Source organism: Sus scrofa, chromosome 7 (genome assembly GCF_054392235.1).
Source record: "Sus scrofa isolate SSC_HxYL_T2T_F1_AM1 chromosome 7, Sscrofa_HxYL_maternal_Yorkshire_Landrace_v2.0, whole genome shotgun sequence".
Lineage (NCBI taxonomy): Eukaryota > Metazoa > Chordata > Mammalia > Artiodactyla > Suidae > Sus > Sus scrofa.
Window position 1 is genome coordinate 56,409,298 of NC_139389.1, and position 18,813 is coordinate 56,428,110.

Genomic DNA, 18,813 nt, shown 5'->3' on the forward strand with positions numbered 1-18,813 from the left:
GACTCAGCTCTCCCAGCTCTTCCCCTTTCCATAGGATTTCCTGCTCACACCCTACACTGGCTGCCGCCCCCACTAGCAATTCATCGGCATCCGCTTGCCCATGGGAAGGCCCAAATTAAACACGGTTCCCTCACTCCTGAGGGTGGTCCATCCAACTCCTGCAGTGCATTCTCTGGCCTCCCATGTGTGGGGGCTGCTAGAGCCCCTTTGCCCCTTTTCAGAATCTGTGCTAACTGTATAATAATAATAATAATAATAATAATAATAATAGGAGGAGGAGGAGGTGGTATGTATTGAGTGCTTCCTATGTGCCAGGCAGCATGTTAAACACTTTCCACATGATCTTGTAATCTTTACAAGAACAATGGGATGAGGTAGCTACTTGTATTATCCCCATTTTATGCATGAAGAGACTGAGGCTCAGCGAGGTAAAGGAACTTGCCCAAAGACACACTTCTGGTTAGTGGCAGAGTTAGGAGACAAATCCAGAGCCCAGCCCTTAACACGACGCTGTATTGCTCTCAAAGAGAACCTAACGGCACTAAGGCGGAGGCACTCTTGCTATGGTCACCCAGCCAGACCCTTGCCTGGCCGGGAAAGGGGTGGTCATGTGGCAGCTAACATAGGACCTGTAGCTGCCTGGCTGCCTAGGTGAGCCCTTGGGAGCTCACTCTTGAAGCCTGTCTCCAGTGAAGCAGACTAATTTGGTGTCCCTGTTCATCTCAGAGTGTAGGATTTTCCGCTTGTGTCTGTTAGCGTGTTTGTAAGAACATTCAAAATGGAGAAGGTGGGATGTTCTGATTTGGCTCTTTCACAAAGGTAGCTATAACCTTTTTTCTTTGAGTAAAATTTTGTATTCAACAGTTCCATCACCTCATCCTATTCTGTTTTTTTTTTCTCCCCAGAGCTGCAGCTGAGGCCTATGCCATAGCCACCATAGGAATGCCAGATCAGAGTGGCATCTTCGACCTATGCCTCACCTTGTGGCAAGGCCCTATCTTTAAGCCACTGATCTATGGAGACCAGGGATGGAACCCGCAACCTCAAAGACTCTATGTCAGGCTCTTAACCTGCTGAGCCATCTCCTTATCCTCTTACTTTGCTTTATTGTGAAACAATAGTATTTGCCTCTTGCAGTTCTTGTGTGAGTTCAAATGTGTTAATACATAAAGCACTGGTAAGTGATAAGTGCTATTTAATTGGTAATCATTTTTAATAACTTCATCACAGCATATATACAACATAGCTTATATTTATCTGTCTTTTTATGAATTATCTCTCTGTCTTATCAGACTATTATCTCCATGATTGGAGAAATGATTGGCGTGTTCACTGCTGTATCCTCCAGGGTGTGGAACTGTACCTGGCACACAGTAAATATTTAATTCAGCAAACAACTGAGTTCTGGAGAGGTGCGAAATGCTTTGTCTTTCATTTATGCATTCTATAAATATTTACTGAGCATCCCCTCAGCGCCAAGCAATAGGCTTTCCCATTTTTGCAATGTAAGCCTGCCAATGTGGCAGCGCAGAGATTTAAAAACTACGTTTTAAAGTAATTTACCTAGATTGAAATACAGTTTTAAGGGGATACTGGATGGGTTTTGAGAAATTCATGCTCCCGTGTAACCCACACTCTCACAAAGAAATAGAGCACCCGCAGTGAGGTGCTTTGAAAACCACATTACACGAAGGCCCAGATGGCACGGCTGACCTTCCAGGACCTGGCCTCTGGGGAGCTCGAAGGGGCAACCCCGGTAGGGGCTGGAGCTCCCGGGGGCGGGCGGGGGCGGGACTACAAGTCCCAGGCTGCTTTGCGCTCCCGCAAGTCGTGAGGAGTGGCTGGGCTGAGGGGAGGGGGCGCAGCGGCGGCGGCGCGGAGGCGCTGGGGGCCGGGGCGCCGGCGGTTGGCGCGCGGGCTGGCAATGCCGGGGCCCGGGACCCGGGCGGAGGAGGGCAGCGGCGGCGGCGAGGGCGCGGCCCCGGGAGCCACGGCGGAGCCTGGGGTAGGGCCCGGGCGGGAGCCAGCGCGGCTGTGCGGCTACCTGCAGAAGCTGTCCGGCAAGGGCCCGCTGCGCGGCTACCGCAGTCGCTGGTTCGTGTTCGACTCGCGCCGCTGCTACCTCTACTACTTCAAGAGCCCGCAGGACGCTCTGCCGCTCGGTCACCTGGATATTGCGGACGCCTGCTTTAGCTACACCGGCCCCGACGAGGCGGCCGAGCCCGGCGCCGAGCCGCCCGCGCACTTCCAGGTGCACAGCGCGGGAGCCGTCACGGTGCTCAAGGTGGGACTTCTCGCCCCGCACCTGCCTCCCGGGGAGCCGCCCATACGCCCTTCCGCCGCTCCTCCTGCTTAACCTCCTTGCTCAGCCTAGCTCCTCTGTCCATTGGGATTTCTGCATCCACCCTCCTTTCTCTGGAGCCCGTCTGCTTTCCTTTCCCCATTTCTTCCTTAGACTCTGTCCGTGTCCTCACCTCGAGCCCTTTCCTGGGTTTAGGTCAGAGTGGCTGGGGGCTACTCAGTCCCCTGACCCGTTATCTCCCTCTGCGCCTTCCCTCGGGCCCTTCTCTGTCCCTCCCCCCACCCCCATCCTGTGGATGTCCTGAGTAACCCTCCCAGTTATTCATGACTGTAGGCATCTTGCCCTTGGGTAAGTTATTAACCTGTCTGTGCTTCAGCTACCTCTTCTGTAAAATGGGTCTAACAATAGTATCTACTGCGTGGGGGTGTTGGGATTACATGAAATATACTCTATCGGCGGGTAAATGTTTCTGTTTTCAGTGCTGTGGACAGAGTCAGAGATGTCAGGGCCCTTAGAGATAACCTACTGCAGTCCCCTCCAGAGTAGGCAGGGATGCTCCAGCTAAGGTCTTGCAGCCAGTAAGTGGCAGAGCCCATTTGCTTGCTCCCTATTTTGGTTGGCAGAGGTGGGAAAGATTTGCTTCAGCCAATTCTGCCTTGCCCATTTGAGGCTTCCTTAATCTTCTGGCAGAGAAAACATCATGGGACTAGAGTCAGGAGCCTTGGTCCTGGTGCCGAGAAGGCTCCTCTGTGCCTGGGGGGCGGGGGGGGGGCATCATCTTCTAGGGGCCCTCCTGGGTGTCTGGGCCCTGGCCTGGAGCCTGGTCTCTCTGCCAGCCCTGCTCCCTGCTGGTTCCTGTGAGCCTCCGCCCTCACTCCTCTTTCTCGCTTCTCTTCCGTATTGCAAGCTGGGCTTTCTCCAGAGCAGCTGGGCTGGGCTGGGCTGGGATGTGTGAAGACTCTGCAAAGCTGGCCAAGTGGAGAGCAGAGTGGGCTGTGCCTAGCACCCTTGGCCTTGTAAGCACAGGGCTGTTCCCAGGATCTCTAAAGCCAGCAGCAGTTGGAGCTGCTCCTCGAGGTCGTTCTTAGAGCTTTGTCAACTCAGCTCTTGCCATTTCAAGTGGATTCTGATTCCCGTATTCTTTTAGGCTCCTCCATCCCTTCCTTAAGTGGGTGCAGACAGTCTGTTTCTCCAAAGGAAGCCAAGCAGAATTGCAGTCCAGCTCGTACTTACTTAGAAAGCAATCGTGTAAACTTAGGAATGATCCCAGTTAGTACACAGCGACTGTTGCCAAAGAAAGGCTTGTCCTAACTGTACACATGGACTGTCCTTGGGTACAGCTGAATTTCCTGTGTAATTGTTTGTTAAAAAAGAAAACAGAGCATCCTGTTTCAGGTTTTCTCAGATGATTTTGGAGCTCTCTATCAGGTTTTTTCATTAGATTTTTTTTTTTTTTTTGAAAAATAGAAGTATCTACATAAGCAGGGCTGCAGGATGCAGTGTCAGGAGTTTAGCTTTAGAGTTGGATGGACTTGAACTTGCAGCCTGAATCTGCAAGTTACAGATGTTGAGCAAGTTACACCACCTCTCTGTCTTAATTTCTTCTTCGGTCTAGTGGGAATCTTACCTTCCTCATTGGTTAGTTTTGAGAATTCTGGGAAATATTGTGGAAAATGGCTGACCCAGAATGGGTACTACCTGGCAGCCATATGAAACAAGTAGTGTCTTTGGTCAATTATCTAATGCATTCATACCATGGAATATTATGCAGTAGTGAACATAAGGGAGTGAGAGCCTTGGTGTCACCGTGGATAACATTCCTAAAATTGAGAAAGAAAAACTAAGTTACAGAGTGATTGCATATAGAATGGTACCATTTATATGAAGATTAAGAAGACCATGCCAATGTGTATGCTGCATGGGTGGTGGGAAGGCTGTGTGGGGGTGAGGGGCCCTGGATTCAGGATGGTGGTTCCCACTTGGAAAGAGAGGGGAATGTAAAGTGGGACTGTGTGTCCAGGGGCTTCCAGTGTCTTTGCGGTATTTTATTTCTAGGACTGGATGGTAGGGACGCCCATGTGGGTTGTGTTATTCTATCCGTCCTTATGTTCAGAATATTTCCTTAGGAAAAAAGAAAAGGGAAATCTATCCTCATATGGGTTAACTGACTATGGAATATTTTGGTCTGTAATGTTGAATTAGTCACAGAATAAGACAGTGCCGAGTCCAAGGGTCTGCTTTATAAAAACAATGGAAAAGGAAACACAGGCAAAACTTTTAAAAAGAAGGGAGCAGTCAGAATGAAGGGTTTCCAAGTAGGGGTGTATTTAAAGGATGAGTTTAGTGTATGGTGATTCCTTCTGAACAGTGGAAGGAAAAATTTTTATGGTGGTAAAAGTAAAAATTAGCAATGTATCTTCCTTCTCATTTTTCAGATCCAAAAACTGATTCCCATAAACTTTATTTATTTATTTTTATTTTTTTTGTCTTTTTTCCATTTCCTGGGCCGCTTCCATGGCATATGGAGGTTCCCAGGCTAGGGGTCAAATTGGAGCCACAGCTGCTGGCCTACGCCATGGCCACAGCAACACAGGATCCGAGCCACATCTGCAACCTACACCACAGCTCACGGCAACACCGGATCCTTAACCCACTGAGCAAGGCCAGGGATTGAACCCGCAACCTCATGGTTCCTGGTCGGATTCATTAACCCCTGAGCCACGACGGACGGGAACTCCTCCCATAAACTTTAATGCTTCCCTTGAGGGCTGCTCAGCTGTGGGGTAGACCCTGATTTCCAGGGGGGATTGTAGGTTAGTGAGGATTAAGCCCTGCTCAAGCTCCAGCTAGTTGTATATACTTTTATAGATATCATTTCTTTTGATGGGTTAAAAAGAAAAGAAGAAAAATCAGCAATTTGCTTATTCTATTATCATATGGTTCTTATTTTAAAGTGACTTTCTGCCTTCTCTGGAGAAGCTGTGGTTTTGTTGAACTTTTCCAAAATGTTTTACTGCTTGAGTCTTAATGAAAGCCGATATTGGAATTTCTTGGTAAACTTCTCTAGTCCTAAACTCAGGGATGTGGTCCAGTGCCTTATTTTACAGATGAGGGAATAGAGGCCAGAGAGAGGATATGATTTGTCTGAGATCATGAAGGTAGACTCAGACCCTCTGATAGTAGAGACTCCAGGAACAAAATGTTGACTCCAGTGGCCAAAATGTTGAGTATCTAATTCTCCTAACTGTTTTGACAAGTCTCCCTTTTTTGACTTTGGATTTCAGTGGTTTTGGATTAGATAAGATGTTGTGGTTTTTTGGGTTTTTTTTTTTGTCTTTTTGCCATTTCTTGGGCTGCTCTCTCGGCATATGGAGATTCCCAGGCTAGGGGTCCAGTTGGAGCCATAGCCCTGGCCTGTGCCAGAGCCACAGCAACACGGAATCCGAGTGCATCTGCGACCTACACTACAGCTCACAGCAATGCCGGATCCTTAACACACTGAGCAAGGCTAGGGATCGAACGTGCAACCTCATGGTTCCTAGTCGGATTCGTTAACCACTGAGCCACGATGTGAACTCTGTGGTTTTCTCTTATTGCATTTGATTTCTATCATGCAGAAAGAAAGCACCAGGGACATTTTGCCTACTGATTCTTGTCTTTTTTTTTCTTTCTTTTTAGGGCCACATCTACGGCACATGGAGATTCCCAGGCTAGAGGTCTATTGGAGCTGTAGCCACCGGCCCTACAACACAGCAACACAAGACATGAGCCACATCTGCGACCCACATAATAGCTCACAGCAATGCCGGATCCCTAACCCACTGAGCCAGGCCAGGGATCGAACCTGCACCCCCATGGATGCTAGTCAGGTTCGTTGACCGCTGAGCCACGACAGGAACTCCTGCCTGCTGATTCTTTACCAGGAGTTATGGTACCTGTTACTAGACATTTGGAAACTGCCACATCAGGCAGATGGGTACAGGGTGTGTGTGTGTGTGTGTGTGTGTGTGTGTGTGTGTGTGTGTAGGGGTGCTGGCTGCTTCTCTCTGAGCTTTAGTGGGTTCTGAGGCACAGGGGGCGGTTCTGGGTGAGCTGGCCCTTAGGGAAGAAGAGCATGTGACTGACTGGAGGGAAAGCTTGAATGAGCCTGTGCTGCCAGATCTCCACAGTCTTGGGGGCAAGGACTGTCATCAGACCATCAGCAGATGAGCCCCTCTCCCTCCACTCCTTTTCCTGAAGGCATGTGGTGCTCAAACGGACATGTGTGTTGGTTTCCGAGTCACACCATAACTGAATAATCATGCATCCCTGTTCTTAACCCACTTTTGTGGGAAGGGCGCACATTCTCTGGTGTTGAAACTGCTCTCAGCTTAATGACAACCATTTGTTAGCTTGGGTAATCATAGCATGTTCTGTACAAAATAGATGTGGTGAACCAGCCTTCTTGGCTAAATGGCTCTGCTAAGCTATTCTTCCCTGGGGCGTCTGCTCAGGGGTCTTGAAGACTTTTTTAAATCTTTTCAAGGCATCACTTATCATGGGTTTGTCCTAGCTTCCTAATGCGTAAGTTCCTTAAAGCAGGCACAGTCTCATGTGTGATATCACAGTGGCTTTCTGTCCACCCCTGCCTGTCGCACAGTCCTCACTGCAGTATCGTCTCCACCCTGTTTCCTGCTCAAGAGAAGCCCCAAGGACTGCAGTTTGTATCCTCACCTCCCAGAACCGCGCCTGCGCAAAGGAGGTGCCCACCCCAGGTGGACATTTGTTGAATGAGTGAGTAGAAGGTGGTTACCCACTAAGCATTGGTTTTGGTGTGAGCTCCAACCCTTTAGAAGTGATCAGCCAGACTTCTCAAATGTATTAAATGACATTCTCACCACATGTCCTGGAGGTGGCTGCCATTCAGTGAATGCCCACTAAATGTAACAGGCCACCAGGGATCCCAAAGAGGGATTAGTGTCTGCCCTTAATTCTCAGGTCTCTTGTATTTCATGTTCACAGTCTAGACTCTGAGGGCACTGCTGTAGCAGTGAGCGAATGTTTTATGCAAAAGGTCACTTAATAAAGATTTTAGGTCTTGTACCCATGCCAGCTCTGTAACTTCTTTACTCTGCTGTGGTAGTACAGAAATTATAGAATGAATGTCACTGTGTTCCCATAATTTTTGTTCATGGACTCTGAAATTGAAATTTCATTTTATTTTCACGTGTCACAAAATGTTGTTCTTCTGATTTTTTTTTTTTTTTCCAACCATCTGAAAGTGTAAAGACCATTTTTGGCTCAGGGCTATGTATGCAAACATAGGCAGTAGGCTGGATATGGCCTTCGGGTGGGGCTGCAGTTCACTGACTCTGGGGTTTGAGGAACGGCCTGAGCACTTCTCACTCATTCATTCACACACTCATTCTGGGTGCTTAGGCACTGGGGACACAGACTGAATAAGAGGAACACAGTTCATGTCCTTGGGGAGCTTTCTGTGTAGCCTAGAGACAGACATTTCAAAAAAACCAATACCAACCAGTGCTGTGAACTTTAAAAGAAAAGAGATGGGGAGTTCCTGTTGTGGCGCAGCAGAAACAAATCTGACTAGGGACCTTGAGATTGCAGGTTCGATCCCTGGCCTCGCTCAGTGGGTTCAGGATCCGGCGTTGCTGTGAGCTGTGGTGTAGGTTGCAGACGTGGCTCGGATCTGGTGTTGCTGTGGCTGTGGCGTAGGCCGGCAGCTACAGCTCTAATTAGACTCCTCGCCTGGGAACCTCCATATGCTGCAGGTGCGGCCCTAAAAAGACAAAAAAAAAAAAAAAAAAAAAAAAAGAAAAGAAAAGAGATGGGATGTATTTATATCAGGTCATCCTGATCTAGATTGGAGGGCTGGACTTTCTGAGGAAGTGACCTTGGAGCTGAGGTGTTGACTGGAGGAATGGAGAGGAAATGCAGGAGCAGAGCCCTTAGGCGTGTGGGGGACTCAAGGTGTGCTGGGGGACTGGGGCCTTTGGAAGGGGAGGGCTTTGGGCCCCAGCTGTAGGAATCAGTGAAGAATTTTCAGCAGGGTTTAACAAATAGTTGGGTTTTGTTTTTTTTTTCCCTCACAAACTGATGATTGGGTTATGTCCGGTATTTTCATCTAATTCTGTTGGAGGATTGTCTTGTCCTGTGTATTCAGAGTTGAAATATTAATATATTCTGCAATGGCAAACAGGTTTTAAAGTAGATAATGCAGAATTGAAGATCTCATGGTCCATTGCTTCTTTAGCACCACTGTCTCTAAGCCGGGGCTGCCGTAGTGCCCTGTGAAGCTGGCCCGGGGGCTTTGTGACCTTGGCCTGCCCCGCCCGCTCTGCTGGGTGGACCGCCTTTCCTGAAGCGTTCTCATGGCCACTTTTCCTGGTTTCTCCTGTCCCACTTGCTTTGCTGTGTGCGCATTGCCAGTTTCCTTCCCCTTTGGTGCGAACTGTTGCTTGAGAAATGGAGGGGTCAGATGCATTAAGGGTTGAGACGTGAATTCCAGCTGTCCTATCTCACTGAGGCCTCTGGGGGTGGACGGGTCTCCTTGTTCAGGTACCTTCGCCCATCAGCCTCTGAGTTACAGCCATCCCATCTCTGGGCAGAACAAAATATAGATAATAACCCTCCCTCCAAAGAAAGAAAAGAACCCTGTTATTGTAGAAGTGACTTTCCAACTGGGGGAGTGGAAGGGGTTTGGATTAGGAATTTTCAGTTCTTTAGAGGTTTATGTCATAGGGTCTTAATGACATTTGAGTGGCTGTTTAGCTACGTCCTAGCAGGCCCAGTCCTCCGTGAATTTTGTTTGCTTTCACAGAACGAATGCAACATTGGACCGTGAATTAAGAAGCAGTGATGCTTCTAACTCGTGTTCTGCTAAATACTCTACCTGGAGAATGCGGTGAAGTGAACACACTGGGCACTTGTACGTGCGAGGCCCTGAGGGGCAGGAGGCCGAGATGGTCCCTGGAGAGGCTGCAGGTTTCACAGTCACGCAATAGACAGAAGTTCACCAAGCAGCACAGGAAACCCTTGACCTGTGAGATTCAGGATGCTGTTGCTCCCTAAATTGAATCTAGCCCTCTCCTTGTTTTTGAGCGTCTGATGCTATGCCCTACTAGAGCATAAGCTCCATGAGGGCAGAGTTTTCTGTGTGGTTCACCAGTTCAGCCTCAACGCTTAGGGGAGTGTCACGCACGGATGCGATGTTCAGTATATACAGGCTGACCACTTCAGACCCTCGTGTCCTCTTAGGGTGAATGTTATGTTCTTGTGGCACAGTCAGAAGGAGATCCGTGGTGTCCATTGCTTCTTCCCTTAGCAAATATTTTTTGAGCATCCGCCATGTTGTAAGCATTATACTTTTTTCTGCAGTAAATATAGCAGTGAAAACTTTCCACTCATTTAAGAAACTACAGTGCTAAGACTTTAAAAATAGATTAGCACCTGAGAGCTTTAAAAAAAAAAAAACTTTTGTAGTATTCAGCGTTGGGAATAAATATCAAATGTCAGCAAGTATTTGGATTCTGAGGGAGGTCTGGCCTCTTTCCATAGTAAATAAAGAGGGGGCGAGGAATCCTACATGTAAGTACTGATTTGGATATTGCCCAGAGCCAGAAATCTGTGGTTCGCATGATGATCTCTGTGGGCATGAAATTGGAGAGATCTGTAGGACTGATGACCGAGAAGGAGGCGGGGGAGTTGGTTAGCTTTGGGTATAGCTGTGTAGCTGTTCAAAGAATTTGTTCCTTTTGGATCAGCAAGAAGTGTTCCCTTTGGATGGGACTCAAGCGTCTTTTCGTGCGTGTGCCTGCTTGGCCATTTGCTTCACTTTCTCAGATTGTGTGGGAGACCAGGAATCTAGGGGAGAAGGGGAGGGTCAGGGGCTGGGATCCTTTGGCCTCCTCTCTGGCCCTTTCCAGGGCCAGCCCTACTGGAAAGAGCAGACTTCCCTTGAGCAGTCTGCCCTCAGGCAAGCGCTTGTCTAAGTGTTGGATGGCAGCAGGCCTGGTGGTGGGCTGGAAGCAGACAGGCCAGTGTTATCAGAGATGTTGATCTTGGATTTTAGGAATTATTTCTAGGCAGCGAGCCCAGTTTTCATTTCCTGTTCCAGCCCTGTGATGTCCCAGGGAAGACTAGGCTTGCAGAGAGGGGGCCAGCCAGCCAGCCTTTCATCTAACAGTCTTGGTTGAGCAAGGGCCTGATGGGCATCTAGCGGGAGTCAGGTGTTGCCTCTGGCCTCAGGGAGCTTGTCCTGTCCTGTTCTGGGGTGTCTGACAGTGTTCATAGGGCACTGACATCAAGTGTCTCTATGAGGTGGAGGAAGTCACTGGGTGTGTTTGTTCCCAGGGTCATTATCTCTGAGTTAGAACTGAAGAGGTCCTCACATCAGCCCGCCCTGCCGCCTGCGTGACTCAGAGAGAAACCGAGTCCCACAGCTAGTTAGCAGCAACTCTGGCACCAAAGCCTCCTCCAGATGCCCAAGTGATATTTCGCTATTTTTAAATCCAGCAGTTTGATGCTGTTTGCGTCATGTTTCCATCTTAATCCATTGGTAGGAAATTAGGCTTATTCTGTTTTTAATTGTTGTATACAGATACTAAAATTGTACATTTACCTTTGGTGCTGCAGCATAGATGTAAGATTTTAGTCACGTAAAAATTGGAAATTAACAGGCTACGTGATCAACTTCTGGTGGATGTTGATTGGTAGTAGACACTGGTGCTGCTTCCCTGTTGAGGAGCCTTCTCCTTGGAGGTGTGGAGAGGAAAACTGGGCCTGTGTGTGCTTTCTCTTGCTGCTCTGGAAGCCACGCCCTCCAGCCTCCCAAGTGAACCCCTTTTTTAAGCTTCCCGGTTTACACAGCTCTCTCACGTATACTGTCCCAGGAGTATCATGCTGATGAGGTTTACTTTCGTTTCTGTCCTTTAAAGGGAAGCCCCTCCTTGAGAATTGTGGTTCTCAAATTTATCGCAAGGAAGGCGCCTCCTGGGGTCCTGTTAAAGTGCAGGTTGTGGGGAGATCCTGCTTGGTCAGTAGGCCAGGGCGGACCTCGGGAATCTGCATCCTTGTGCATCATCCTGACCCTTGTGCTGCAGGCCTCTGTGGCCCTCTCTCTGAGAAACACTGCTGTCCTCCAGATCGTGAATGACTGTTCTCTTTGTGAAGTAAAGACTGGCCCTGTTGAAGGATGGTTTTCTAAGTGGACTAGAAATAACTAGACTGCGTGGGTGGAGACCAGTCGAGCGCTGTGAGCCCTTTATCCTTAGGTTGACACTGTGGTTTGTGTCTGCTAGCTTCTTTGCCTTCTGAGTTTCTATGCTCCAGAGCAATGGTTTGGGGCCTGTGAGGTTTCTGTCTCCTGTGCTGATCCCTTAGTCACTGGTACTCCACCATGCACCAGAATTCCTCCAGGGCCATTCAGTAGGGAGCTCCTGGAGGGCAATGGTGTCCGCCTGGCATCCTTACAGGAGTGTCATCTGGGAGAGAGAGTTTTAATGATTACCACCACCAAATAGCTGGCAAGGGCTTTTAGAGCCCCTGCCTTTTCACCCAGAGGGGTGAATAACCGAATGATGTAGAACCATCTGACGGTTTTCTGAGATACCAGTTCTATCTTAAAAGATGTTAGAAATCAACGTGCTCCCCCTCCCGTCCTGTAAATTCACCAAAAGTTTGGCAGATTTCCAGTGCCAGGCTCCCAGGTTCCCCCTAATCTCCGATGGGCGGAGCCTGGGAATCTGCCCCTCCCAAACCCCAGTTCTTAACACTGCGTATTCAGTCAGCCGTTCCTGTGTCCTACTTTTAAGTTAAAAACCATCAAGCCAGAACATTGCTGTGTTGCATGGTGTGGGGAAACCATCACAGGCAGAGGTGGGGTGTGGCTGTCCACCAATCTGCTGGCTGTCACTGAAGGAGTTTTTATTTATCCTAAGCTCATAAAACCCTGGCGCTCTCTTATTGTGCAACGGTAGAGCTGATAGGGAGCCATAGGAATGCAGCCCTGTGGTCACTCAGAGGCCACATGCTCCGCTTCCCCCTGAAACAGAAAGTATTTTGACAGGCTTTCACATTTCCTGCAGGGAAGAGCAGGCCCAGAGAGTGGCCTGTCCTTGCCCTTGTCTTGGTGAAATCTGTCATCCTAGTTATGTTTGTTGTCCTCTTTACTGGAACACGTGTTTGCCTTTGTTCGGTTGGTAGGCTCTCTTCTCTTGGTCCGTTGCCCTCAGTTCATGATCTCCATTAGATTGTTAAAGATGGGTTTAAGGAATGGCTATTCCTTCAGGTTGTTTGCTTTTTAAAAGCAGAAGCTTGAGCATTAGAGAGGGCAAAACTCCTTGCTTCCAGAGTGGGCGAGGAGCAGGGTACCTTCCCAAGGAGAGTCTGCCCCCCTCCCTCTCAGACAGGGAAAATGAGGGGATGGGCGCCTAGATTCTTGCTCAGTCTTTGAAAAGCATTTAGATTAGAATTCATGTAATTATTTTGCATAATAAAGTATATGAAAATGCTGACCTTTGGGTCGCCGTTCAAAAAGACAAAGTTAGTGGAGTTCCCTTCATGGCGCAGCAGAAACAAATCTGACTAGCATCCATGAGGACAAAGGTTTGATCCCTGGCCTCACTCAGTGGGCTAAGGATCTGGCATGGGCACGAGCTGTGGTGTAGGTTGCAGATGAGGCTTGGATCCTGCATTGCTGTGGTGTAGGCCAGCAGCTTCAGCTCTGGTTTGACCCCTAGCCTGGGAGCCTCCATATGCCACGGGTGTGGCCCTAAAAAGACAAAAAAAAAAAAAAAAAAAAAAAGGAAAAGGCAGGGAGTTCCTGCTGTGGCGCAGTGGGGTCAGCAGCATCTCTGCAGTGCTAGGACACAGGTTCGATCCCCAGTCTGGCACAGTGGGTTAGAGGATCCAGCATAGGTTGCAATGGCGACTCAGATCTGATCCCTGGACCAGGAAGCCTGAGACAGCCAAAAAAAAAAAAGAAGAGGAAGAAGAAGAAGAAGAAGACAAAGAACTTACCTAGAACTTACCATGTTCCCTAGAGGAGCAGAGGTCTTTGCAGTTGCATCCTTCATCCCAGGGACTGGGAAATCCAGTATTATTTGCTTGTCAGCCTCAGTCATTGGGCCAATGGGCTGAAACAGAAGATTTCAAAACCCTTCCAAGGAAAAATTACTTTTTATTTTTTCCATTGGTACTGGGCCAGATCCCTTGAGATTGTTTCCAGGCTCATGATTTTGAAATGTTCAGAAGAAAATTTGGAACCTAGAGTTATTTATCAGATATGGGATTGTAGTCTGTTTTTCATCTGAGTTTTGTTTTGTACTATCAGGCTATTTACAATACTCTTGTGCTTTTTATTGCTATGAAAGAACTACCTTGGAAATCTAGATATCCTTTAGATTCAAGAAACAAAAATGCCTTCGTCAAGATCAGGCTTTGCATCCTCTTAAGAAGTATGACTGAATCAAACTATCCATGCAGTTTGAATTGCTTTCTCTGACATGCAAACTTCGCACATCTGTATTCTCCTTCTAGCAGCTCCATTGTGACCACACTTATGTTGTTCTTCTGGCTTGTAAACCCGGTAGGCCCTGACCCTCTGGGGAGGAGACCAGAGTTTACACCCTAAGGGGTGACTGAAGTGCTGTGTCATTACATCTAACATGATTGGTTCTGTAAGAGATGTCAGATGACCTCCTAGATGGGATGTTTGAACTGGGTGTTGAGGAGTTCGCAAGTGGGTTCAGAGTAGTAAGAGCAGGGGTCGTTGAAGCTGACTTCCATGTGCCTGTTGTGTGGCGGAGAGGCTATGGTCTCGCAGAGTGTGGAACAGTGCAGGCCAGATTACCATGCCAGGTTGCTCGGCACTTGGAAGCCATCAGAGTTTTAAGCATGGAATACATATGCCCTTGTTGGCTACATGTCAGAAGAGGGTTGGAGAGGGGAGAATGAGGTAGAACGTTCTTTCAGAGGCCCAAAGTTGATGAATCAGGACAATGTCTGGGAACTTGATTCTGAGAAACTGACAAAGGGGTTCGTTGGACTTGGAGACCAGGCAGTCCTATTATGCTGGAGAACAGTTTCTTTCTTCTTCTCCATGTTTTGCTTGTGGTCTTATTATTACTCGCTGCAGTCTATTTTTAAAGAAAAGTCCTTAGAGCAGAATTGTGAGCATCCAGTGGGAGCACCTCATAGTCTGATTAATGGTCATGCTCTCAACTCAGTGAAGCTGTGCTGACCCTCCTTTGTCCAGAGCATCTTCTGTACTGTCAGAATCTGAGGAAGACCATAGAGGAACTTTTTTTTTTTTTTTTTGGCCTTTTTAGGGTCATATCTGCGGCATATGGAGGTTCCCAGCTAGGGGTTGAGTCAGAGCTGTAGCTGCTGGCCTATACCACAGCCACAGCTGCTCCAGATCTGAGCCGCATCTGCGACCACACCACAGCAACGCCACATCCTTTAACCCACTGAGCAAGGCCAGGGGTTGAACCTACATCCTCATGGATACTAGTCAGATTCATTTCTGCTGAGCCACGACAGGAACTCCCATAGAGGAACTTCTGATTCCTGCTGAAATGCTGAGAGGATGGATTTTGTCTTGGACATGTTCTTCTCCTTCCTCCCTTTGATAGCAAGGAACACAGGCCCAGATTTGAATTTTGGCCGGGCCAACTGCTGTGAGATCTCGGGTGATCATGAGAATATGGATAGTTGATGCCTAATGAGCAGTTACTGTGTGCCAAGCACTGTTCTGAGCTTAACATGCATTAACTCATTTAATCCTCATAACAACATGACAGGAAGCAGATTCCTATTATTCCCGTTTAACCAATGAGGAATCCCAGTCACCTCAAGTAACTTGCCTAATACAGCCAGCAAGTGATGGAGCTGGGATGTGAACTCACAGTTAGGTTCCAAAGTCCAAGTAGATAATACTGTCCTGTGAGATTGTTATGAGCTTTAAATGAGAGTGTGTATAAAATGTTTAGCACAATGTCTGGCATATAGTAATTGTTTACTTAATGGTATTTAATAGTATTACTTTTTTGTTTGTTTGATTGAGGTTATTACTGGTGATATGGTTATTATGTTCATTTTATTGTCTTTTCCTTTGTGTTTTCCAGATTTTCTGCAGCAAACATGGGTTATTATTATTTGAAATAAGGGTCTAAAATGTGTTGCTGTTAGGCTTTGTTTTTGTTTTTTGTTTGATTTCTTAAAGTTGAGTAGGCGCTCCCAGGCAGACAGGGTTTCTCTAAGTGCTGGCAGAGTGAGGTGCCGCTGCAGAACTATGGTGGCATGAAACTCCACACCACGTTCAGTGACTCACAAGTCATTTGCGCTCTTTCTTACTTTATCTTTTGTCTTTTAATTTTGCTTATGGTGATTTTTGGACACATAGACATCTTCTCTGCTGTCTTTCTTTCTTTTTCTTTCTCTGCTGTCTTTCCTTTACATTCCAAGAGAACAGAAATATTACAGGGGAAGTTTCTTCCATGTTGTTGGGGAGAATAATCAACCCCATGAATATCCATGTGTGATTGTTCCTGCTCGGCCTGGAGTCAGCTCCCTAGAGTTGTCCCTGCAAGAAGCAGCTCTGGGGCTTACAGTGTGAAAATCAGCCCTTCGAGCTTTCATTCTGGGGCTCAGTCCTGAAAGGGTGTTGCTTTTCCTCGTCCACAGCGTCAGGGTGCACATGGCTTTCGTCATGGCCACTGATGGTGCTTGGTGTTAGCTGTTCAGGAGATCTCTGCACATATCTTCCGTGTGAATTTCTGCCATGCCAATGTCTGGATTTAAAGTCAGATCATCCCTTGCACACCTTCAAAATTTGGCAGAAATCCATGCCACTGTTGTTATAAGGTACAGAGACAGAAACTCAATTTTAATTACATAGGTATCTTCTACTATTTTAAAGACTTTTTATTTTACATTCAAATCTTGAATCAAATTTGAATTTATTTTTTATTTTATATTGTGACATAAGTTTCATACCTAGGTCATAATTCATAATACTTTTATTTCTTTTCAAATTTTTAGTCAGTTGTCCTAATACCATTGTTCAATAATACATATCTCACTGATTTAATTTGCAATGCTGTATAAATATTTTATATGTTTTTATCCCTGTATTTTGATTCTCTGCCAGTAGAGTGCTGTTTTAATTATTGTGGCTGTATAATATACTTCCTGGAGTTCCCTTCATGGGGTATCGGAAACAAATCCGACTAGGAACCTTGAGGTTGTGAGTTCTATCCCTGGCCTCGATCAGTGGGTTTAGGATCCAGCGTTGCCATGCTCTGTGGTTTAGGTCAGCTGTGGTGATGCGGATTGGATCCTGCGTTGCTGTGGCTGTGGTGAAGGCTGGCAGTTGTAGCTCCAATTGGACCCTTAGCCTGGGAACCTCCATGTGCTGTGGGTGTGGCCCTAAAATGCAAAAAAAAAAAAAAAAAAAAGAAAAAAAAAAGTGTGTGTGTGTGTGTATATATGTATGTATGTGTGTATGTATATACCTATTGGTAGGCAAAGCCTCATGCCTTATTTTTCACAGTTCTCAAAAGTTAAACTTCAGGAGTTCCAGTCGTGGCTAAATGGAAACAAATCTAAGAACCATGAGGTTGCAGGTTCAATCCCTGGCCTCGCTCTGTGGGTTCAGGATCTGGCATTGCCATGAGCTGTGGTGTAGGTCGCAGACACAGCTCAGATCTGATGTTGCTACGGCTCTGGCGTAGGCCGGCAGCTCCAGCTCCGATTAGACCCCTAGCCTGGGAACCTCCATGTGCCGCGGGTGTGGTCCTAAAAAGACGAAAAGACAAAAAAAACCAAGTAAAACTTCAGATGAATTTTATAATCTCTTTGCCATACTATGAAGAACTTTTTAGAATTTTGCCTGTTTTTTTTTTTTTTTTTTTTTTTGCTTTTTAGGGCCACATTTGCAGCACATGGAAGTTCCCAGGCTGGGTGTCCAGTCAGAGCTACAGTTGCTGGCCTATACCACAGCCATAGCAACACAGGATTGTGAGCCCCACCACAGCCCACGGCAATGCCAGATCCCCAACCCACTGAGTGAGGCCAGAGATCAAACATGCATCCTCATGGATCCTAGTTGGGTTCGCCAACCACTGAGCCATGATGGGAACTCCATTGCCTGGATTTTTTAAAGTTCCTGTAATGAATCCTCTAGGAGAGGAACTGAGGGGTCAGGATGCATGCCTTCTTCAGGCTTCCTAGATGAAGCCAGAGCCTTTCCCTCATGGCTTGTCAGGACACCTCCTTGTCTGCAGTGAATGAGAGTTGCTGAGGCTCCACCCTCTGGCTTACTGTCAGTGTTAGCAGTGTGGCAGGAGTGAGGTTGTACCTCCCATGGATGTCTCACATTTTTCTGATGGTTCGCAAAGTAAAGAATCCTTTCTGATGAAAAATAAAAAATAAAAATAAAATTCCTGTAATGCATAAGGGCTTCTTAAAATGCATATGCATTTTATATTTTGATTATAATTGTGAACACATTTCTGTCTATCGCTAGGGTAAAGGAAACCGCTTGCTCTCTGGGAGTGTCTCAGAGGCAAGATTTGACCAGGTCTTACGCAATTCTGTACCCCTGGTGTTGACTGCTGTGTTGGCCTGAGTCAAGCTCTTAATAAATATTTGCCAAGTAAATGAACAAACATTTTTCTGTATGTGGTATTTCCCCCTTTTCCTTCTTTTGAATTACTTTAGATTCTGAGGAATGGAGTTTTAGGTGAAAGGAGATGAGCATTATTACAGCTGCTAAAATGTGCTGAGTCTTGGTAGATGGAGATTCTTTACCAAAGGGCTGGAGACCCAGGGAGTAAGAGAGTTTGGTTCAGTTGGTGGTGTCGCAAGAATGTGGTTGGGGGATGAGTCCTGACTCCCTGTGTGTGTTGCTAGATTGCTGCTCCCCAAGTAATGCACCTGCCTGCAAGAGTGGGCCCTTAGTAAATGTGTCAAGATGAATTAACTTTATTGTGAGGCTTGCTTGAGCACCAAGGAAAGGGCTGGGCTCAGAGGAAGGAAAGTCCCTGGGGTTCAAGAGAAGGGCAGGTGTCTGGGGCTCCCCAGTGTGAGCTTCTGGGTTTCGGCTACTTGAGATCTGGGAAGAGCAGAGGCATCACATGGTTCTTCTCAGGGACCGAATTCCAGGACAAGCTGGATGAGGCATGGCCTGGCTTTCATTCTCTGAACTGGCACCACCTGTCATGGCACCTAAATGCAGCAGATATGTGTCATAGCAGGACTGTACCCACCCAGTCCTTGTGTGCCGTTAACTCTCAGGACATTCATGCAGCTCTGTAGGGAACAGCCAGAATGGCTTTCCAAGATGTTTGACTTGGTCTCTCATGTTGGGCTTGGTGCCATATTTGAAGTAAAATTTTAGCAATCTTGAGGCAGTAGGCAGTAGCTGAATATAGGAGAGAGTGAGTCAGATATTAGAGTGCTTAACTGTGTTCCAGGCATTGTGCTAGGGATATTGAGGCCAGCAGGTT

The 18,813-nt window shown here is 47.2% G+C and overlaps 1 protein-coding gene across 4 annotated transcripts in view; it reads left to right on the plus strand.

Moving 5' to 3' along the window:
• Window positions 1-1,832: 1,832 nt before the first annotated feature.
• TBC1D2B (TBC1 domain family member 2B) overlaps window positions 1,833-18,813 on the plus strand; it is an 87,737-nt gene continuing 70,756 nt past the window's right edge. For all 4 annotated transcript variants that reach the window (XR_014810294.1, XM_021098840.2, XM_021098841.2 and 1 more), the window contains exon 1: window positions 1,833-2,284. Coding sequence is in view for 3 of the 4 variants with exons in the window: in XM_021098840.2 (XP_020954499.2) it covers window positions 1,925-2,284 (360 nt within the window). In the remaining variant the exon portion in view is untranslated. The remainder of the gene's footprint in view (window positions 2,285-18,813) is intronic.